Raw genomic sequence first — 23,610 nt, forward strand, 5'->3', positions numbered from 1 at the left:
TAGCACAAAAGATCAATCTACTTGGCAGTCGGATAGAAATAAATGTATCATTTTTGTTTGTACTTCTTGTAATGAATAAACATAACGATAACGTTGTATTTGGACGCTGCTTAGTGTCAGTATTGTCAAGCGGTTCTTGAAGGATAACTACGCAGTCAGTGTAGCATCGGCTTCATTGTATCAAAACTATATAACAAAAAAGTACTTATAGATTCCATCAATACAATCGAAGCAACAGTTACGTTTCAATATAATTTTACAATTAAACTTAACTACAGTGCGAGGAAATTATACAAATACTCCGTTTAGTGACGAGGCCAGACTCCAAATCATTACGGTGACCAATGTCATCTACGGAAACTTACAACTAAGTATTTTCAATATTCAATTTATCACAACAGTGTGATGCATTTGGCAGAACAATAAAATTCAAACGTGGTCGTATTTTTTGATAAAACTGTATAATAAATTCAATATGTTTCCTATCCACTAGGAGTTATAAACATCAAAAGGTTTTTAAGCAATATATTAATATTACATTGTTTACGTTTTATACGTTGTACTTCACTGAGCCAACATTCTATATTTGTCTGTAAGTCTGCTCACATTATTCATAGGTCGCGCTAACACGATACTCTATTGATATCGTCTAATAGAGGTAGACGCCTAAATCCATGCAATTGCTTCAATGCTCGTGTAGGCATCAACATATCTGAAAACGTATTATAAATCACAACATAATTATAAGCTTAATTGCGGACATCACTAATTTGACTCAGGTGCCGCAACTTACAAAGCGCATTACTTACAGTTACTTTAAATTTATAGCAACTCTTATTACCTATGAGCATAAGGACTAGATCTCATGTGAAGGGATGTGAGGCGCAGTGCGGGCGCACACACGCGGCTCGCGGGGAGTCGCGGCGCCACATGCGCGGGGTTACGGCCGTACGGGATCAATGTGGGACCATAATATGTCTCATCAATTATGCTACCTCCAACTGTCGCGGCAACACTCAATAATTTCATGCACAGAAGTGGACATACAAATCTTTAGATTGTACTGCGGCCTAAGGTACTGTACATAGGATACGAATACTGAATTATGATTGCAATGAAATACGATATCAGTTTAAGAGGATATCCGGATTTAGTTGTAGGAAGTAACTTAAGTTAAAACGTATGTACAGCTTGGTCATGTTAAAGTCACTTAGTTTAAACTGGATTAAGTAACGTTAATGTCCTTAAATTTAGAGGCTATATACGCGATCTGTCTCAAAATAAATATGTACAGGTGTTTACAAATTCCTGCTTCGGAGTTCTCTATACGAGTACATTTAAACGTTCGCGTTATTTACGTGTAAGATTTGATAATTCTAGTTTATTATTCGAGATGTTTGGGTAGAGAAATCTTTGATAAATTGCAGTATGCCATCACAAAATTGTTTTACATTACAAAATATACGTATAACTCATAGCAATATCGCGCGGAGATCGCGCAGTCATACTTTACGATAATATACTTAAGTATATCACATTGCACGCGGCGAGTGCAGTAAGTCGTGAACACATACAACTAATTTTGATAACAGTTTCACAACCAAACCTGGTGTTATTAAATAAATACATCAAAATAAAACACCGATATGCAAAGTTCATGAAGTAGTGCCTGCCACGCTCACCGACACTGACGCACTTGCCTTACATCGAGTGCCTTCCTTCAGTACGCAGAAACCTGAATATACATATACACACTGTTGAACACACTCCCCGACTCGATTCGACAACTTTGTATTATAGTTTGAAGAGGTAAATAAACTAAGTGTAATACAAAACCATTGGCAGTAGATCATGTAACACCCATGTGTCGGATTGTTAATTAACATTTATTTGTCTATTTTCTTATTAAAATGAAATTGTTTGTAAAATTCTGACATAGCTGGCAAGTTCCAAAATATAATGCGTCATTGTGTACTTAATGTAAAATATAATATTGCTCGATAAAGGCTTGTAATACAAAATTATCACTAATGAGTATCGATGCACTAAACGCTAAAAATAGCAATAACATCTACATAGAAATCGACCGTCATACAGTCGACATACGACAACTAACTAAACTAAATAATTATTACGAAAAATGTAGCACTACATTCATATACCAACTAATGTCTAATGATCTTACAAATTGTATATACAAAATAATATTCACAAGAGTATGTGCCTAGATCATTGCATAGCTGGTGACAACTTGAAAACTATGTATTTCGTTAGTTTGCGGGAAGATTCGTGAATAAGTAACGCTAACTGCGCAAACCTCCACAGCTGTGCGCAAACCTGTGCAGTTAGCGCCGCCGCTACACTTTGATTGATGCTAAATTAATTTGTACTTGATTTTGACATGATGGTATTCAAGTGGTCGCTCCAGCAGCACCGCGAGGCGGACAGCTGGCCTGCTAGAATGCCAGCTCCTCCTCGCTCGTGTTTCATATTTATAAACGAATAAATAATTCTACACTACATAATAACTGGTAAGCTATAATTAATCTCGTATTGACGTACACTGCGCACCTTTTAAAGGTTGCAAGTATAATTGTTCTAATAAAACAAGTAACAAATAATACTGCTATCAACGTTTAGAATTTAGGAGTCAATGTAACAATTGACTTAGGTAACATTTATAAAACAAGATCTCAAATATAATTAAACGTAACACAATGTTTGTTTGTTGTACCCAATATGGCAAATGAGAACTTCTACTACTATTACTTGTTTCACACTACATTATTCGAATTGCTATAAGATCGCTGTTAACTTTCAAATATACTTCTTGTACTTATTCGGCTAATAATAGATATTTAACTTCTTACATTCGACGAATTTTGTAAATTCAAATAAAAATGTCTCTACTTTTTGGCGTAATTTCAACAAATGGAATGATATAAATAATAATGATAAAAAATTTGGTCTTACTAACACATCCGATAATTATCTACTGTTAAGATTGGCGTGGTGTTTCACTGGTGCAGCGTGTGGGCGGGCGGGGCTGGCGGGGCTGGCGGCGCGGTGAGCGCGGGCGCGGCGCGCTCGGAGGAGTTGGCGGCGCGCGCGTGCAGCTCGGCGCGCGCGGCGGCGTCGGGCACGTGCCGCCAGCGCGCGCGCCGCCCGCGCACCGCGTACACCGCCTCCTCGAAGCCCGAGCGCAGCCCCAGCACGATGCTCAGCGCCGACGCGTCCTGCCCGTGGCAGCCCGAGTACCGGTACTGCGGCTTCTTGTCGAACCGGCAGCCCACCGACTGCGCGCCTGCATCGCATACCACCATTAACATATTTCTTACAATAAGACACCAACGATGCACGCACGGAACCCAGAAATCTTCGTATGTCGACCTAAGGATACCTCGACTCGCATACAGTTTTCGCAAAATTGAATGGAGGTCAGCAACTAAATTCCGAGCACACACACTGATACCTACTCGCGTCATGTTCTATGATGACAAAAAGCTTGAAGAACTACTAACATAATATAATAACAGATATTATTGTCAAGTCGTGGTGGCCTAGTGGGTAAAGAACCAACCTCTCAAGTATGAAGGCGCGGGGTCCGTTCCCGGTCAGGCAAGTACCAATGCAACTTTTCTAAGTTTGTATGTACTTTCTAAGTATATCTTAGACACCAATGACTGTGTTTCGGATGGCACGTTAAACTGTAGATCCCGGTTGTCATTGAACATCCTTGACAGTCGTTACGGGTAGTCAGAAGCCAGTAAGTCTGACACCAGTCTAACCAAGGGGTATCGGGTTGCCCGGGTAACTGGGTTGAGGAGGTCAGATAGACAGTCGCTCCTTGTAAAGCACTGGTACTCAGCTGAATCCGGTTAGACTGGAAGCCGACCCCAACATATTTGGTTAAAGGCTAGGAGGATGAGATATTATTGTCATTTGGTTCGCACGATGGCGGTCGCTGGCTTCGTACAAGCAACAGAAGTATGCTTCGGTGGATGTAAGTAATTCTCTTTGACTGGGTATCGATAGTTACCAATAGGCATGATGCAGTCGAGCGTGAGCGCGCACTGTATCCAGGGGCGCATGATGTCGAGCACGGCGGGCTTGTTGGCGACGATGAGCCGCGTGACGTCCATCATCTGCACGAAGAGGAAGTCGTCGATGGTGGCGTGGAAGTAGTGGAACATGCGCGGGTGCGTGAGGCTGGTGACGGCGGCGCGGCGCGGCCACGCCAGCACGCCGGCGCCGGCCGCCGCGCGCGCCCACAGCGCCGCCAGCTCCGCCGCCGAGCCCGCCCAGCGCTGCGACGCCTCGCAGAACACCACGCCGCCCACTCGGCTCAGCGCGTGCTGCAACCAACACATTACTTTTACTCACAGCTCAAAATGCACTATTATAAGTACAGTCAACTTCAGGTCAGTGGTAACAGTTTTATAGGAAAATCGTTCTTATTACTGTTGAGTTAAGGTGCATGACAGTTACCACTGATGTGCAGTCTACCGTACCTATGTATTCTCTAGAGGTAGTTCATCCCTGTAGTTCAGCCTGTAGAAAACAAGTGTAAGTAGGTATGTAAGCCTCAGGCTTAACGATGTTTTACAAAAGAGCATGTTAGTCTTTGTTGTTAAAAAGTAGCGGTATTTCGTATAGCAAAGAGAAAGAGTTATGTCTAGCGAGGGTAGGTTTGATTATGTTTTTTCACTAACATATTAGGTAGTTTATACACCTCGTTCTATCTAAAACTTGAGTCAAACATAAGCGATAACTTTTAGTAAAATTGTTTACCTGATAGGTATATTTGCAAAAAGTGTTTAAGGATTAAGGAAGTGGTCACTTTTATCAGCTTACGACATTGGCGTTAAAAACGTTCAAATTACATGTCTAATGGTCAATGTAGCACGCGTAGAAAATTACTTGAGAGCTATTTTAGGGTTAATGTGACGGCAACTTAATAAGTATATAACATTCCACGGCATCACAAACCGCAATAGTAGGTAACGACTCCGAACATACGTATATGTGGAAGTCTCCACTCCGTGTGCCAGAGGGAACGCATACGCACGGCTGTGGCTGCGCTACGGACCTCGACTCGATGACTTATTCAGGAAATACACTCATGCAAATGTCGGAAAAATATAAAGCGGAAAATATTTCAAAAGTTTGCGGTTAATCAATGTTGGCTAACAACGCCCCGGTTCAATTTATGGAAATGATATTAGATCAAGATACATAATTATTCGAGTTTATAAAAGAAGGAAAGGTGAAAACCCATCAAAAGCTATTCACCATAACTGCAAACTCAATGACTGAGAAACTACGCATAGCGGATTATATTCAATCGTAATAAGATCTCCTCGGTGCATAATATGCAGTAAGTAGATCGTATAATGCTGATTTCTAGTTTCTTGAAAACCTAGCGAATCGTACGTATGTACCAGGGGAATGAAGTAGGTACCTTCGTATAGTACGAATATGTAATTAGATAAGAAATCGTATAGTTCCAGCGTGAATGTAAAAACCTTATTATGAAGGAACATTGTGCAATACAGCGATGTTCGTTTTTGTAATAAGTAGTATCTTTCATCGTGTTTTGTCAAAATGTGAAGTCACTAAACCTGGGCATTAGCAGCTCTAACACCTAGGACTGTATAATAATAACGCTCTGTACGTGCTCTACATTCGGCGGAAACGCTGAAATAAATAGAACTCCCAAAATATTGGCGATTAGTATGTATTTGAGTGGTATGTGCCAGACAGACACGCAGGCGACGCACACAGCGCAGACGGCACGTCACGTCTCGGCGCTGAGGCTCACGGGCCCAGCCATGTCTCCGCTCGCCACATTCTATCATTGCTGACTGGACAACTTTTAGCAAACAACCTCGAAAAATACATTTTATTTGATGATTTTCAAATAAAATTTACTGATTTCCCACGAGATTAAAGCAATTGATAAACCAGTAATAACTAGTTAGGTATATTATTTTTATCAAAATCAGTGCTATCTCAAGCGATTACCGACCGACGGATAAGGCAAAGCGCTATCTGGTGCTATCAGAACCTGTCATATTACTGCTATCCCATATACAAACATACATATACACTCGTTCAGTATTCGTGAGGGGTAAACATACTTCACACAGTTCGCGCCTAACAAGATGGAACTTCTGATATTAAAGCCATTACAAATTAAGCAAAGATATTTGGCGCGAAATGAAGGTTTTATTGAATAGTATCTCTTCAAAAATACAGTTATTAATCGTATGGGATTAATTTCAAAATGCTAATCTATGGATTTTAGAGAAGAGTGCCTAAATAGGAAGGTAACTTCCTGAATTTCAGATCACCCAGTCCTTGTTTCTGTTCACGTAAACCAATTTAGAAATATTGAAGGAGAACAAAATAACGAGTAAATATTACATTTTGACAATAACGGATTTAAAAAAAATACTTATTAACATATGAGAGTGCATATTGAAAAACAAACAAATCTCCACTTGCGTGAGAGGAATTTGTTGACGATATTGGCGATAAGCGACTGAAGTGTAAGTAAAGCCAGGGCCAACACCTGGGCTGTACCTATGCGCGTAATACTGTAGCACCATGTGTCCTCGCCCGGGGAACTCTGCTATTGATAACGTGCGAGTATTTTAACTGGCCGCAGACAATAAGCCCATTACTCATTAATAAATCCTACTACGCCCAATTGCGTGACGTAAAGTTAAACTTGCTCATTGCTAAGTTATGCGCACTGAGTGTCAACAGTGTGTTTGCATTTAACTAACATAAATTTAATGATTAGGGCATTGCTTAAGCTATTTAGATGTAGCCACTAAATAAGTTAGGTTACCTACGTATTTATTAGTTCCGCAGTTAAAGTAATAAAAATGTATAGTCAGTTTGGTGCGCCACGGTAATGTGATAATAGTAGCGAGCACGGCGACAATCAAGGGCACGCGAGCATGCGCCGCAGCGCTCGTGTATCAACACAACCAGACATTTCCAAATGAATAGTTAGGTATTATGTAAGAACCACCATTCACAGATCTAGAAGGAGTTACCTATATCTTTTTTAGCAGCTTTTCCAACATGTAATTGGTAATATCACATCATATGTTAGTTCAGCAAGTTTTCCAGACACCGCCCGTGCACTTTTCGATGGTTAAAACATGAAATTTGTTCATGATAGCTCCACAATCCACATCGCAATTGGCGATTATAAATAGTTGTGAAATCTTTTTTTTTTTTTTTTTTTTTTATGTGTCTACTCTGCGTCCTGGCAATCTGTTTTAGAACAATAAGCCATTCGTTTGACTGAGCTGTGTCAGAGCAAAATGTCGTAAACGAGGTTCACAGTTATTTAGTCTTCCAGTACTATGAACTCTCTCTGTGTCAGTTGAATCTCTTGCTTAGGTTAGAGATGTCATGTCTTTTAAGTCTATAATGTTGTTGTCCACCTTCCCCGCTAAGTTTTTTAGCTAGCTCGTTAACGTGATCAGCCAGCCTGTGCTGGTATTTTACGCTGCTCATGGCTATTTCTTGTCTGACAGTATTAACACCCAGGTCGAGGTACATGTATCTGTTGCTGATGCATTTTGGGATTCCATACATGGTACGTAGTGCTTTCGTTTGGAACCTTTCTAGTATGTCGATGTTACTATTGCTGGCGGTTCCCCAAAGTTGTATGCCGTAGGTCCAAACAGGTTTTATGATTGCTTTGTATACCATCATTTTGCTGTCATTTAATTGAGAGTTTCTCCCAATCAGCCAGTTTAGACTACGGAGTTTTTCATCTAGTTGTAATCGCTTTGCCCAGATGTGCTTTTGCCAAGTGAGTCTCCTGTCTAGATGCATTCCTAGATATTTTGCGTTTTCTGCCTGTGGGATCTCTTTATTGTTTAATTTAACAGGAGGACAAGTTTCTTTATTCAAAGTAAATGTGACGTGTACGGACTTGGTCTCATTTGCCTTAATTTTCCACTGCTTCAGCCACTTCTCAAGTTCGTCGAGGTGATTTTGAGTGGCCTGGGAGGCAATCGCCGGATCTCTATGAGATGACATTAGTGCAGTATCGTCAGCGTATGTGGCAATCATAGTGTGGTCGTCGGTTGGGATGTCTGCGGTGAATATGAGGTAGAGAATAGGGCCCAGTATACTTCCTTGTGGGACTCCTGATTTTATTTCGTACAGGCCGGACAGTTCATTGTTTTGTTTCACTTGAAAGCACCTTTTATCCAGATACGAAGTTGTGAAATCTAATAAAAATATAATATTTCAATTTAAAATAAAACCACTTCGACATTGCAGCATTCAGTGGCAACGCTCTGTGCTCTTAAACCAAGCACTACCATTTATCGAGCCATTATAAGATCATCTAAGTATAGATAATTGTAGCTAATATTCTTATCCATTGGGCAGTATAGGCAATAGCTTTGACTCAATTATGATAGTGGCCTAAAGTCTACTTGTCCAAGGCCTCACGGCCAGAGTGGTAGAATTTTCTTTTGCTCGTGTATATTTATGTGACTAAATGCTGTGGGCCTTCTCTTTTGTCATTGCCTAGAGCCCCAGACAAAAATACGATGAATCTAACTCTCAGTGGGAAATTGTTGCTCAATAGATAGAATAGGCAAAATTATGGACATCGATAGTAAATATGGAAAGTGGCGGTGCGGTGACTGTAGTGCAGATATGTTATCGCGACACTCGCTCCGTGGAGTGTTGACACAAGGCACTGCCTTCAAGTGCCCTCGCTGATGACCAACGCGCATATTTCTGCTAACTGCTCATTCATGAGTACCCAAGTCTACACAATATCAGGAAAATTAAAATTTGAGGAGAATCGATTTCATCTTAGGAAAAAGAGACTGTTTCCAGTATCATTCAGAATCACTACTTCATCTAATTTATTTATAAAAGTTGCGGTATGCAAGTCTCTTAGGAAATAGCATAGAGTTCCCTACAACACGTGTCAACGAAGAATTAGATTGGATATCGTCAGGATCATCTGCCCGCTGACCTTCAAAATATTTAAAGGAGTCGCAGACCCGGCTCACTAATCTAACCATTAGCCTCTACTAACCGTTCATTTAAGAAAACCTTGTTCTAATACAATTGACCTACAGGTTAACTAGTGGAAATTGTTTCTGGTGGACAGAGTTAAGTTTTATTATATTCTATGTATAAGTTGTTCTAGTTTATTTAATTCGCTCACTTGAATTACTTTAGCTTTGATGTCCTTCCGCGAGCGTAATAAAGTGTAGCACATACAAATAAGCATAGAAGAAATGTGTACGGTTCACGCAGCAGACTTAAAAATGCTAAAAAAGTGGCACATGGATGATATAACGACAGACGAGTCTGAGACTGAGACTGCATCGTGCAACATGCTCTCTAACAACAGTGATCGTCAACTTCTACGTGTCTGTTGACGAGATTGAGCTGTATCAAGCCTCACGAGTGGAGCGCGCTGTGCGGACGACTAATTGCTACTCAACATGTCTCATTATTGCGCCCGGCTACTATGTATGGCTTTGATTCTCTTGTGTCTTGTTCATTTACATAGGCAAGTTTGGTATGAACTAGAGACCCTGAAACGGAGCGCCAACAAAAAATTTTGAAGGCCTTTTAAATAATCACGTAGACCCTTCAAAGTCATAATTTTACGGTACAATCATGTCTGATTCCAAGCAGCATGATGCTTGAGATTGATAAGGACACTAGTCATTGTTCCTTATTTTGTTGAAGATAAGATATGAAGGGAGTTCATCGAAGTACACTGTGCTATTATATCGTCCAATTACAAATTCACACTGAAATGAAAATATAGTTGGTATTTTTTTTTATTCTACGATTACACAAGGGAACAAGATTTTTGTTGCATGAAATATTACGACTAATATTGTATATTTTTGGGCCGCTAATTTAAGATCTGAAGACAGAAGTTCTGTATCAGCTTTAGTTGTTGAGTTATCAACAAAACGTAATTTTCAAGAAAAACATAATTTTATTAACAAAAAACAGCAGAAGAACCACGATTAAACATCAAAAAACTTTATTTTATAAGATTTTCTAGCTTGATTCGGTTCACTAGGGCTGTCTTTAATGCTGCAACAATAGTTCGCCATCATGTTGGCTTTCCAATGACCCTGGGACCGCTTTTCCATAGTCCGAATATCTTGATGGAACCGTTCACCTTGTTCTTCACTGAGATCAACTAGATTTTCAGGGAAATGGTCGAAATGGCTAAGGAGGAAGTATACCTTGATGCTCATATTACAACCAAGCTGTTGGAAATGCGAAAATATCTGTTCGAAGTGCTTTGAATAGCTTTCACCCTTTTTGTTTGATAGAAAATTTTGTGCAATCCAAACGAATTCATTTGAGGCATTTTTTTCTATACCGGTCATGTAATTATGAAACTTCTCGTCCTTCATCAACCTCCTTATTTGTGGACTACCAGAAATTCCGGCTTTTAGTTTCCCTATACTCAAATTATGGGACTTTTTAGATATGTATTGAGCATTTTTATTCAGAGCTTTTACAAATTATTTCATGAGCCCAAGTTTGATGTGGTAGCACCTTTATCAAGGTAAGGTGGTAGATAACAAGTTAGGGTAAATCCATTTGGACCGATTTTTTGTAAATTTTTTTGTAAATTCCGTTTATATCAACCACGCAAAAAAACTACCTAATGATTCGAGGGTTCTCGACAGGTCATCGGTGTTTGGTACTTGAAATGGGGTCTTTTCTTATTTTTTCATAACCTTAAAGACTCGACGCATGTTTTACATACCATATAAGACACCCAGTAGGTACCTGTCGCAGGTGTCCAAAGAAAATCCAAAGTACTCAAAGTACACCCGTTTTAAGAACTCCGAGACACTTAGTCTACAATCTTTAAATGCATATTCACCACAAATATTACAGAAATAGTTAGTATAATTTTTACAACTATTTCGCAACATAGAAATTATAAAATTATACACTTTTTAAATAAAATGCTCTATTATATGAAAATTAAGTGTAACTAGTTCGAAAATACGGTCAATGCTCTGTATCTCAAAAACTAAAGCTGTTAGAAAAAAAATGTGGGTAGATTTGAAATCAGCGACCTCGAATTAATAAACAACAGTCATAAAGTTTCATGCAACAAAAAAAAAGTCTTATTTTGTTCCCTTGTGTTATTTATTCTATCAATTCCCCTTTTGTTCTTCTTCTTTCTTTAATTCAAGAGCCTAGCTCTTTTCGGTGCAGTTCCTCCCATTTACGCCTATCGGGGACCAAATCCTGAACTTCCTTATACATTATCTAAGATAATTTCCTGAATCGAATAGTAGACATTACCTTCCTCTGGTTCTGACATCACCACATAATTATGGTATTGTATTATGTATTGTGTTATTGTTGAACTCACTTGTATAATGATGGGGCGCACAGCGTGTATACTCTCGTCGCTCACGTGAGAAGGAAACGCGTCCAAGTCCAGCTCGATGATCGCACATTTTGATGAGTTGCAGTAGTTTGAAACCTGCACAAAATTTTATTACGATAAACAAATATGTCTAATGTCTATGCTATCGCCACAACACCTGTTAGTTTTTTCCGAAGTACATTTATTTCTTAGGTATTGGAGTACTTACCACGCCTAAAGAATAGGGCTTTAGTCCCACATTGTAGAGCAGCACAGTGTAGGGCAGAGTGGCGGCGGCACGGACGAAGCTGACGGCCTGCGCGTGCGCGTCGCCGCGCGCGTACGTGACGAGCGCGGGCAGCGTGGTGTTGTGCCAGAGCTCCTGGCGCCCGTCCAGCCCCAGCAGGCGCGCGTACTGCTCCTCCTGCACCAGGTGGCTCTCCTGCACATCGCGCAGGTTCTCCTGCTGGGACAACGACGCCTGTTGCGTGGTAAATCATATTTTAATTTATTACAATTACGACCATATTTCTCTAAATATTTACTGATTTGTGTAATGTTTAAGATTCAAGGCAAAAGCTAGTTTGTAATAATAATAAAGGTGCATAGAGAATTTAGACCAATTTGGATAATTGCTGATTTGTTTAATCAGCGTTCAGATAATCAGCATTCTTGTAATTAACATATGAAGGTTTGACAAACATGTCTGTTGTATTTAATGTTAGTTGTGTGTGCCCCTTAGATTCAGCCAAGTCACTAACATCTATCAACATTGAATATTTCCTAGGAACTACAAAAAGATCTTTAGTATATGGGAATTTCCTGGGAAAATCTTCTTTCAACACTTATGTGAATATTCAACATTTCAATAAAACTACTTTTACAGATATAACAACCATAAAATCCGTAAAAGAAGTTTTATTTATATATCTTATTTCAATTTAGTATGACAGTAATTGAAAACAATAATTACAACAAGAAAGTTTGCAAACATTTTCTGGCTACACAAAGCATACATGGGCATTATCATTAGTTACAGCCAGTCTGAGCTAAATTGACACACTACTACCACATGAGGGGTGCATCAATTCAGCTAAGACAAGCTATATAATCAACAACAACAACATTCTTAGCTATCACAACAAACTACACTAGTCAATTTAAGTCAAGGTATGATGTCAATATAACTGAGTACTTACTTAAAATTAATGTTTTGGGAAATTGTGTTTATTATTGTTGCTGTAATTTTACAAAAATGATACCCACTGAACAAAAATTTGTTTACTTGTATAAAAGCTAAGTAGACAACAGGTAGTAAAATGGAAACCTTTATAAATGAACTTGATATAGCTTGTCATGTGAATATTATGTCTTTTTAAATGAAGTAATACTTTATTCACAAACCTGAAAGTCTTTTATGTGTTGATGCGTTTGCGTGACAATACTCTGGATAGACTGGGGAGGCTGAGAGTGGAATACTATCAGAAATATACTAATTGCAAACACCGACGTCGAAAACAGCAAAAAACTCTTAGTTTTCATTTTGTCCACACATTATCACACAGTGCATTCGACTCCAAATAGTTTCCTTTTCTCTAAAACTGAATAAACAATCCGAAACTCTGTCTGATCCGGCTAAATCATTTTAGAGTGTACTTTGAGAAAATAAAAGAAATCAATATCAATGACGAGTCCGCGCGAAACCCACACGCACCCGACCTTAAATTACTGGTAGGCACATTCTAACATTTCTAACTCAACACAGTATTACGCCGCACACACGATAAATTATTCACGCGGATAGCTGAATTATTTCATGTTGCTTTTGAGTTGTGTTGCCTTTATTCGAATAAGCAAGCATTCACTGAACGAAAATCGTTCGATTGTCTTCTTTCTATCCTATATTTGACATCTGTCAACATGAGGACTAGTGTTGTTACCAGTATGTACCATTGAGATGTTTATACTTAACTAACTTCATTATAAATCAGTAGGGTTTTATAACAAAGTTTTTTTATGCTGCTAGCATAAACCATTGAGTTTGTTTTGAAAACACCTTTACTATTTCTTTAGATTCTTTAGGATTTTGGAAATAAAAAATTTCAAATACCTAAAAACATTTTTCAATGTTGGTCACGTTTACTTATTTGACAGTATTTTGCTACATTGCGTTCCATCCCAAATAATTTTATGATATCATACTTACAGATGAATGAATATCTCTTTCCTACTCACATGTTATCGTTTACTTTGTTTTCTTTTCATGATGCTTCGTTCATAAACGTGTTGAAGTCTCTGGAACTCCAAACAAAATAAAAATAGGTTCTTCGATAAGAAGAATCCTGTATTATTTATGTAAATTGTCGTTATAATAGTTGTATTGTAGTTTTCAAATATTTTTGTAATTTATTAAAATTACCGTGACTATGTCAAACATATCCAAAAGGAGAAGAGAAGGTTCGAGGACCAAGATCAAGGTACAGAAAGAGGTCATGTCGTGGCCTACTCATTCACACATAACGGCTCTTAGAAATATACTTTAATGAAATACTTACGTGGTAGTTTATGTAAAATTAAAATCACATTAACAAAACCAAGAACTTTCTCAGGCTTGACAACAGATACTATTAATCATGATCCATGATCCTGGTAGTTTAACAAGTCCACATTGTCATGTTTTTGTTGTTAACTACTTACTTAGTTCACTACGTCAATAATAACTAGCGATATAAGATGTAACTGTATGCAAATGCATCTGCAAACTATATGTTATGAGTAACCATAAGTAACTTTTCTTGAACTTGAATGACATCATGGACAAATCTTGAAGGTCACTATTTATGATAAAAATGAATTTATCACTGTGATACATATTTTATAGCTAGATATAGCTGGCATGCTGGCATTGATAATTCATCCAAATTTAAAAAAAGAACTTAGTTTTTATTTTAGAGTTCTTGTTATATTCACATTCAAATAATGTTTAGTTTGTTTTAATTTCCTTTAATGAACACATTATTTTTATAAAAATCATTCTGTCCCATCAACACTTGTTCCTAAAAGAATGTGAGAAATATTTAATTATTTTGAACATAGAGCATGGGTGACCACAAAGAATTCCTGAAGCGTATCACCAAGACCCTGTACTACGGGCAGCTGCCAACACTGCCCTGTCTGAGCCTGCCCGTTACCGGTATGCAACATCACTGCTAAATTGTACATTACACTATGATATAATTACTTTCTTGGAAGCCCACTGTATGAGCTTGAAGGAAAGAAGTCACAACTCATAATAATCTTAGATTAAAAAAATTATAAATATGCAACTTGCCTTTGTGAGCATGTACCTATGTATTAACATTTTAGTAATGTTATAGAGATCTCATGTGAGCTGTGGTCGGTGTCACAACGCGGGCGCTCGCTGCGGCGCCTGCATGCCGACGCGGCCGCCGGCATCGCTCGCAGTGCCTGCGTGTCTCCTTGCGCGCTGGTGCTGGCCATTCTCTACCTTGAACGACTAAATGCTTGCAACCCTGATTACATCGCCTCTGCCGCTCCAGCTGATCTCTTTCTCGTTTCACTGGTGAGATTCTTTCAAGGGAATACAACTCTACTAGCCACATTTGAACATTCAGCCTCTCAATTTTGTTTTGTGCTATTGTCAGATGGTAGGCAATAAGTTCCTACAAGATGATGGAGAAGACGACGACGTGATATGTTCCGAATGGGCGGCCTCCGGTGGATTGGAACTTGACCAGCTCAAGAAGCTTGAAGTTGAATTCCTCAATGCAATAGTAAGTAGCAAATACCACATACTTTTTTTACTATGTACAGCTTTTCTTCTGTTCAAAGAACTGTAAAGAACATGTAAACTAAACAATACACTAACAATATGTATATGTATAAATGTCTATATCCATCTATGTATATATGTATCTGACGACCTCGATGGCGCAATGGTCACCATGCCGGACTGTCGGACCTGAGGTCCCGGGTTCGATTCCCGGTTCGGTCAAATCAAATCAAATCATTTATTTCATGTAGGCCTTTACAAGCACTTATGAACGTCAAAATTATAAATAAGTTTGCTTCTAGTTGCCCATTCCAAAAGTAGCTTCCTATGGAGAAAAACGGGCAAGAAACTCCATATCGACATTTGTGTGATGAGCATGCTTGTTGGCCATGGTCTGGGTGTTACAATATGTATTTATAAATATGTATATATGTAGCTACATGTAGTTTATCAGTTGTGTTAGCACCCATAACACAAGTTAATTAATAACTTACCATGGGGCTAACCGACCGTGTGTGAAAAAGTGTCCCGACATTATTTATATGTTCTTGTTTTATATAAATTGGTTGGTAATTGCAGTTCAAGTTAGCATAATACTCTGTTTCAATCAATAGGATTGGAAAGTGTTTGTGAGCGACAAATCGTTCGAGGCCGGGCTGACGTGGCTAGAGCGGCAAGTGGCGCTGAAGCAGGCGCAGCTGCGGGGCTTCTTCACGTACGGGGACCTGGCGGCCGCGTGCGACGCCGCGCTGCTGCCGGCGCTGGCGCGCAGCCTGGGCGCCGCCGCCGCCGCCTACGTGGCGGGGCTGGTCACGTTCCTCACGTCCACGCTGGTGGTGTCGCAGGCGTGGCTGCCCGTGCTGCACTACGTCGCCGCCCGCGCCTCGCTCGCGCCGCTCACCACGCTCGCTCCGCTACATTTACTCGATACAAGTATTATAACGCACAGTTTACAACAGGAACTGACTCCTTACACGAATAATGCCACACTCGACCTGTCCACTTTAGACATCCTCGCCGAGGAGAGCGTTCCAGACAGCTTAAAGTGTTGTGCTAAGTGGACTAAATACCAGGACAGTACGACCACCAAGAGAAACTGGTACGACGCCATCGTGGTGTACGATTGGAAGTCGCTCGAGCCGTGGTGGTCCACGACGTCCGTGCTCAACTGGCTGTACCAGAGCTCGCTCGTGAACCCCATGCAGCGCTGGCTGGACAAGCTGGGCCAGGCGGCGGAGCTGGCGCGGCGCGAGTGCGAGCCGAGCGCGGCGCGGGCGGGCGGGCCGCGCTGCGTCCGCGCCTGGCTCAACCTCAGCCGCCTGGGGGCGCTGGTGGCCGCCTCGTCCGACCGGTAGGCAGCCGCGACCCGACTACGACGAACAAGGCTGATAAATATGGATAATGAAGTGATGCCGGGTTCACAGGGCAATTTACAACATCTAAACTATTATATGATTAGGAACTATTTCACCCTTTGATATTAAGAGTAATAACGCGACCGTCGTTTGTTGTCTAGCTCTCTAAGCTGGTTCTATTTGATGATTATCGACCTATTTTCTTAAGCAAGGTGTACTTTCGTAACGTAATTTATTTTCTTACCCGACTGCGGAGAAGGGTTGTTTTTCTGTTTTCACTTATTTTGTTGTAATTTATTTATTACGATGAAATGTGCGTTGTAAAATGTCTCGTGAGCAATGTTTATTTTAGATATTTACTGGATTCAAGCTTCCATCCTTCTATTAGATATCTGTCTACTCTAATATGACTAACAATGATATTATGTCCTTACTGTCGTGTACAAGATATTGATCTGTATCTTTAGCATTTTTAGAACTCAACAAAATTTGTTTGATTATGCCAAATAAAATATAGCAGTAACTTCCTCAAGAGTATTTTTAAACGGAAGTATTGTAGGATAAATTAAGAAATAAAGAATCCTAAACTATAGCTTGGTTGGCATATTTACATGAGCAGACAGAACAACCCCCAGCACAAGCAACTTCTGTGGAAGTTTTTATAATTATTTTAATATTCAGAACAACTATATTCAAAATGGTATTTATACAGATCAACATCTTCATGGCATTATAGATTCAAGGTAAGAAAACTCTGAAAAACTTATTCTTTTACAAAGAATACAAATATGGTATCAGAGAGGCCGGCATGATTGTGGTCCTGCGGCAATACACTTATTAATGTCTACTCAAATAGAAAACTATGTACATGGATATACAGGAAGTTGAGAATTTTTAGAAGTCATGTCCCAGATGTTAATCTTCTGGTAAATAGGAACATGAGTGAAAACTAAACTTTACTTATATCTGTGTACAAGTGTGTATACATAGGTACATTCGTTTGTACATAACACTTTGTTATATATATTTTTATAAAACTTGTCTGCGACACAATTGCGTTAGTGCGGGGTTCAATCACGCTCTAGTGCTATCAATATTTCTATCTATTTTTGTATGTGACGTGGTGTATTAAAACTATGAGCAATGGAAATAGAATTTTATTTTGTAAAAAAATATACCTTATTTCTTAAAACTATCAGTAGTCAATATTATAAAATATCCCATGTAGAATAATAATATTCAGCCGCATTTATACGACTGGTTGATACCGCCAGTCAATACGTCGATACCAACCAGTCAGGTGTAGTATTGTTAGAATAGTTATGTAATCATTAGTTAACATGTCTTAATGGTTGCCTGGCTAGAATGGCTGGAAACAGATGTGGCAACAGGGACGAGGCAAACTGAACTCGGCAAAATTTCATTATTTTACATAGAACTAGCATTGGCTACTTATCACAATTTGTCGTTTATATTATACAAGAATATTCATATATTATGTATCCATCTAAAAAACTTCGTATTAAATGCAGCACATACTTATAAATAAAATAGAAGTGTAAAAAGGAAGCACCTGTGTGACGAACAGATTCGATTAGATAGCAGAAGCTAACCGCGTCGTGTGCGTCAGTAAACAATATAAATGCTAACAAGTAACGTAAGTACACGCTCATGTTTGTACCAACCACGTTGTTTTTTTTTTCAATAGAAACAAAAAACGACGTGCCCTTAACCTATACAATCGGACTTGAATATTCAGTTGTAATGGCCACACTGTGGTGCCGCAAGACAGTAGAAAAATGAGGCGCCGTTGCGACTAACATAGGCGAGGGTGCAGACAAGTAAGCTTTCTGTATTTCCCATGTATTTTGGGTCGCGATGCTTCTATACATTTTGTATGAAACGGACACGGTTTCACGTCCTGTCTGTATGTCTCGCGCATCATGTGACTGACCACAGGCGTCCCCATTTCCTTATCGAACTTGCGGTTAGAAAAAGCAATTGTTTATCTAAAGTACGTACCTAACTTATAAAAACAGAGAAAGATTCGCGCATCGATCTGGTGGCTCAAAACTAGTAGTGCAACTTTAGAGCGGGTGATAAGAGAATAAAGTTCTACTACTTTCGTTCTTTGTACCGACCGAAGTAATCATCAACCAACGGATCGTCAAAAATATTGATCACCAAATTCCTATCTATAAAACTTTACGTACATTTATATGTATAACTAGGCAGTATTTTTAAAACATGATCTTAGTAGTTTTTTGTATGACTATGAATAAAATATTAACTAAAAATAATTGAGAATTGTATAGTAGGCATGCTTATAAAATACAAAATATTTTCACAATATTGCTAGAAGAGAATATTAATACACGATCCATTTATCGGTATCTAATACCTACTGCTAAGTGCTATCACTACTATTACATCTAAAAATATGGACTAAGTTTTTGGCACTGTTCTCAGAGAGTGCGTACGTTATTGTGCGTATTCCGCGGCGAGCTAGTTGCCGCCACACTATCTTAAACGTATATTATTGTGTACCGATCTCGGTACTGATATGTACACACAACAATACTATTACGTATTAATATTTTATTATCACTCTTAGGTATAACTTACCCTGAAATATTATGGCTGGACTGTTTATGCAATGTCATTCCTAATTATGATACAGTCGACTCTTGTTAATTCAAACCTGCGATATTTCGAACCTCTCGTTAATTCAAACCTATCGCGAGTTCCCTACCAAATCTCTTTATATTTCGAACTAAATCAATACATTTTTATGCACTTGATAATTCGAACGAAATAAGCATTGCTATATAACAAAATGATGCGTTAATTCGAATTCTTAGTCGTACAACACTCGAGAATTCAAAGTTACAGAGAGAAAGAGTCAGAGAGCAGTCTGAGTAGCAGCAGTCTGTTTTGAAGAAGTATGACGGAGCTGTTTCGAAAGAATAATTAATTCACATTATGAATACCTACATGTATGCACACAAATGTGTCTATAACTTTTGTTATTGTTATAAAATAGCATTTAACAAATAATAATTGACCAACACTTAATAATTCAAAGTTTTATTTGTTTTCTCTCACAAATTTCGAACCATTTAATATTTCAAAAACTCGATAATTCGTAATATTTTAAGAGTCCCTCGAGTTTCGAATTAACGAGAGTCGACTGTAATATTAAACATTTACGTAGAAGTTGAGGCAGATCCACTTGTTTCAAGTCTTAAAAATCATACTTTAGAAATAATCTCACTCAGTAGATAGCAAATATCCTACTAATTACCATGTACTTTATTTAGCTTGGTTGAGCAAGTAACACTTGTAGTACTAATTGTACCATTGCGTACCTATCAATTGTTCCGATCGTAGTTACAAAATTGTTGATCTGAGTGGGTGCGTACATTCAGGACTCATAGAGTCCGGGGTGCAGGTAGAGCCTCTTGTTGAAGCCCCAGCGGTCGACGGAGGAGGTCTGCACCTTGAACTCGGCCTGCAGGCGCTTGTCCACCAGCGTGAACAGCTTCTCCACGTGGCAGTCGTGCGCCCGCTCCGCGAACACCTTGCACAGCACCTGGATGTACCACGACCCGAACTTGCCGTCGCGGTGCGCCACCAGACCTGGGAACGTGGTCTGCGTGTTATTGGTCGTGTATACGTATAGTACGGTTAAGATGTGCAAAATTAACTTGAAATATGTCCTCCTTTTTATAGTAAAAAAACTGCCTTATGCTACAGAAAAAATCCGTGGTCTTTGCTAAGAAATTTTGTTGTTTGGATGATACGAGTATGATGCAATATTTGGTGGTTGTTTACCGGGCAGCGTGGAGTGCGCGATGAGTATGTCGGAGTAGAGCGGCAGCTCGCGGCGGCCGCGCGACAGCCTTCGGTCAGCCGCCGCGGGCTGCACCGGCTGTCCGTCGTACAGCACCCCGTCCGTGGCGTACAGCACGCCGTCCGGCATGCGCATGTGCGGCGGCGCCGGCGCAGCGTCCGTCCACGCGTGATCTCTGCTGCTGCCTCTGTGAATGCGAAATAAAATGCTTGCTATCATTTGTACTATCTGTAGAGTTTTATACACAAATGCGATAGAGAACGTGGTGTATGTTAGTTACCTGCACATCTGGAAGATGAAGACCTTGGGCACGCCGATCAGCGCGGGCAGGTTGCGGTTGTTGAAGTAGTCGATGATGTCCATGAGGCGCATGAGCTTGCCGTCCTTGCAGCGCACGTCGGTGTCGCTGGAGTGCGCGCGCTCGTAGCCGTGCGACGACACCACCACGAACACGCTCTCGATGTCCACCAGCACCGCGTCCAGCGACCGCAGCGTCTCCGTCGTCTCCTGCACACCACCGACGCACATACATAGTACTTGACGTAGTCAAAATTACATTATACATGCAATATCTAGCATAAGTAAGATCACTTACGGCCATGGTCAGGTTGAGGTAGCGCAGCACGCGGAAGCCGAGCTCGTTGAACAAGTACTTGAGGTTGTTGCAGTCGACGTCGACGCCGTTGCGGAACTCCTCGATGTCGTTGTCGAACTTCATGTACGTGAAGTCCAGCAGCACGCCGCGGTTGCGCCCGCGCGTGCGGTACAGCCGCACGTCTGCACAGAAATCACGCACGTCTCAAATGCTCTACTACCTTACTTTACTATTCACGGATTACCACATTTTGATCAAAATAGGTCTTTTCTAAGTAATGATATTCTTGCTTAACAAATTGGCACAAACAGAACGTCTATCAAATCTAAATTATAATTATAATGCTTAATAATGTATAAGTATTGAAAACCTTTCGTATCGTTATCCTCCATGAACTTGGTGCTCTTGACGACGGTGAACGGTGGCTCGATGGTGACGTCACAGGCCGCGTTGTCGTTATCGGATGATTGATGCGGCGCCGGCGCTGGCGGCGGGGACGACTGCCGCGGATCTGATTATCAAACCAAGTTATGAGAGCACTTTAGACTAGATTCAATTATTGCTTTGAAGAACTTTGTGGTAGCTGGGTACATCACACCCATATTAAACTGTGATTACTACAAGTTACACCATACTAAGAAAACATAAGCTCCAACATCCACGCAAGGTATCGCAACATTGTAACACCCTTATCTAATTTGATCTTTGAGAATGAAAGCAAAACACATAAAACGATGAGCCACAACCCTAACAAATAGCTACTTTTGTGTTCAAATTTGGCGAGAACTGCAACAGGTGATTCATGCCATTCATCAGAACTTTAATTTGGTTTTATGGCAATAGTCTTCATGTACGTAGCTAGATAAAGGAGGATAACAATACTTACTTTTATTTACATCACCCTTGGGTCTGCTGAGACTATGAAAATTATCATTTCCCATTGTAGGAGGATTTAATTCTGAAAATAATCGAAATTTTAATAATTTAGATACAATAATAAAATATTATTTTGGAACACTTCATCTTTGAATCGTATATATAAATACGGTTAAAAATAAAGAAATATCTTACTGGGAATGGGATTGAATGTGCGTTGACCTGGAAATGAGAAAGGGCTGTCAGGGTCTAGATCCCGCACCAAGTCCCAGTAGCCCAGTTCACCCAGTGTGTCTACAAGATGGCCGAATGCTAATGGTCCACGTCGCAGGATATCAACGTACAATTGTCTTTTACGATCCCTTTCTGGTAGAGAAATAATCTGAAAATAAGACAGTTAGTACTTTACTAAAAGTAACCATAGTTAATATGGCTTGTCTGCAATCGAGCTAATAAATTCAAGGTCTAATATTAGATTCAAGATATCTTATATGGTATAAATAAGTATTATAAAATAGTGTGAGTCTAAACATTTTATATTAAAAGAAGTAGGGGTCGCCAAGTCAGGAGATGGGAAGATGACTTGAAACAGACAGCGGGACCACTCTGGCAGAGCGTAGCAAGGGATAGGACACACTGGAAGGAATTGGAGGAGGCCTATGCCAAAAGGCACACTGAACTTAGGGACCTCTTGTAACCCTATGTTTAGGAATAAAAGGCTATTAAATTAAATTAAAAAACATTTACTTTAGGGTCTGCAAGTGTAATAGAGTTTAAAATTAGACAAGTTCAAACTTGTTTGAACAATTAGGTTAAGAAATTGTATTGCTGTAAAAGTTCTTTAGAATCAGGCACTAGCGGTTTTCATGTGGTTTCGTCTGTGGGAACTACTACCCGAATCCACAAGAACTACTGCCCATACTGGGATAAAATTTTGCCTCAATGTTATTCACAGAAATTATCCTCTATGTAATATTAGTACCTATAGATGATTATTAGGTTGCAAAAACATTAAACAACTAAACTGATACATTTATTAGCCCCTACACTCTGTGTACAAAGCCTACACTCTGTGTTAAGGATAGCCACCGAACAGCAGCCTGTCTAAGATTATTCATTAGGGAAACAATTCATAAGCAATTGTTTCATCATCCAGTAACAAAATGATTGTGAAAAATGACACAACTCTACTGAAGGAATAAACCAGTAGGTATATAAAAAACTGGTTTTGTGCATCATGCGCAAGGGTAAATGAATTAAGATTTTGGGAACTTGATTTGTATGACTCACCACTAGGACTGATTGTCTCATGTCTGATTTTTCACTTACCCTGTATGGTTCAATCATTGGCTCGGAAAATACACCTTTTTCATACAATGATGTTACAACAGAGTCCAGGTCTGTGCGCTCCACTAGGGAACTAAAGTTACTTCTAATAGCTTCTTTGTGTTTCTGCTCCATGACTTAAGTTTGTTTTGGACTTGTTGATGTTTAGCTTCCTTCAATGAGTTAACTAATTTGAAAATTATAACTTACAAACATAAAATTGTTAATTCAATGAAGTGGTTTATTTGCTAACAACAATAAACAAACTATTGGGTTCAGAAAGCAGGCAAACGTCCGACAACAACATTGCCATCTACAGCACTAAAAATATTTGGAATAGATGACACTGACAGTGTCATGTCAACAAATAAAATTATTGAGGTGCACAGATTA

At 39.6% G+C, this 23,610-nt stretch overlaps 3 protein-coding genes across 4 annotated transcripts; 1 reads left to right on the plus strand and 2 right to left on the minus strand.

Annotated features, from left to right (window-relative positions):
* Positions 1–50: 50 nt before the first annotated feature.
* On the minus strand, positions 51–13,427 carry LOC110379506 (uncharacterized). Of its 2 annotated transcripts, none has more exons than XM_049839201.2 (5): positions 12,824–13,427; positions 11,649–11,882; positions 11,423–11,536; positions 4,040–4,355; positions 51–3,304 (listed from the first exon to the last, which is right to left on the minus strand). In XM_049839201.2, the coding sequence occupies exons 1-5, from the start codon at positions 12,959–12,961 to the stop codon at positions 3,018–3,020; spliced, it is 1,089 nt and encodes a 362-aa protein (XP_049695158.2). In that variant the 5' UTR covers positions 12,962–13,427; the 3' UTR covers positions 51–3,017. The 2 variants fall into 2 exon arrangements, with proteins under 2 accessions (XP_049695158.2, XP_049695157.2); XM_049839200.2 differs by having other exon boundaries at positions 11,649–11,900; positions 12,824–13,422.
* Positions 13,428–13,677: 250 nt separating this feature from the next.
* LOC110379505 (protein CNPPD1) lies at positions 13,678–17,722 on the plus strand. The gene is made up of 5 exons (XM_021339200.3): positions 13,678–13,896; positions 14,516–14,612; positions 14,797–15,002; positions 15,085–15,213; positions 15,827–17,722. The coding sequence occupies exons 1-5, from the start codon at positions 13,846–13,848 to the stop codon at positions 16,565–16,567; spliced, it is 1,224 nt and encodes a 407-aa protein (XP_021194875.1). The 5' UTR covers positions 13,678–13,845; the 3' UTR covers positions 16,568–17,722.
* LOC110379504 (caspase Dronc) lies at positions 17,710–23,556 on the minus strand. Its single transcript, XM_021339198.3, has 8 exons — positions 23,221–23,556; positions 22,087–22,273; positions 21,902–21,973; positions 21,386–21,526; positions 21,016–21,197; positions 20,701–20,927; positions 20,402–20,607; positions 17,710–20,206 (listed from the first exon to the last, which is right to left on the minus strand). Exons 1-8 carry the CDS (start codon positions 23,350–23,352, stop codon positions 19,992–19,994), a joined length of 1,362 nt encoding a protein of 453 aa, XP_021194873.3. The 5' UTR covers positions 23,353–23,556; the 3' UTR covers positions 17,710–19,991.
* Positions 23,557–23,610: the final 54 nt, after the last annotated feature.

The sequence above is a fragment of the Helicoverpa armigera genome, chromosome 9, assembly GCF_030705265.1.
Source record: "Helicoverpa armigera isolate CAAS_96S chromosome 9, ASM3070526v1, whole genome shotgun sequence".
In the NCBI taxonomy this organism is placed as follows: Eukaryota; Metazoa; Arthropoda; class Insecta; order Lepidoptera; family Noctuidae; genus Helicoverpa; species Helicoverpa armigera.

Coding starts and splice junctions, on each gene's coding strand:
- LOC110379506 (XM_049839200.2), bottom strand. CDS start 12,961: ATGAAAACTAAGAGTTTTTTGCTGTTTTCGACGTCGGTGTTTGCAATT. Junction 11,901..12,823: donor AACACATAAAAGACTTTCAG/GTTTGTGAATAA, acceptor ACCACGCAACAG/GCGTCGTTGTCCCAGCAGGA. Junction 11,537..11,648: donor AGCCCTATTCTTTAGGCGTG/GTAAGTACTCCA, acceptor AATTTTGTGCAG/GTTTCAAACTACTGCAACTC.
- LOC110379505 (XM_021339200.3), top strand. CDS start 13,846: ATGTCAAACATATCCAAAAGGAGAAGAGAAGGTTCGAGGACCAAGATC. Junction 14,613..14,796: donor TCTGAGCCTGCCCGTTACCG/GTATGCAACATC, acceptor GTAATGTTATAG/AGATCTCATGTGAGCTGTGG. Junction 15,003..15,084: donor ATCTCTTTCTCGTTTCACTG/GTGAGATTCTTT, acceptor TGCTATTGTCAG/ATGGTAGGCAATAAGTTCCT.
- LOC110379504 (XM_021339198.3), bottom strand. CDS start 23,352: ATGGAGCAGAAACACAAAGAAGCTATTAGAAGTAACTTTAGTTCCCTA. Junction 22,274..23,220: donor CAATGATTGAACCATACAGG/GTAAGTGAAAAA, acceptor TCTTATTTTCAG/ATTATTTCTCTACCAGAAAG. Junction 21,974..22,086: donor CACATTCAATCCCATTCCCA/GTAAGATATTTC, acceptor GATTATTTTCAG/AATTAAATCCTCCTACAATG.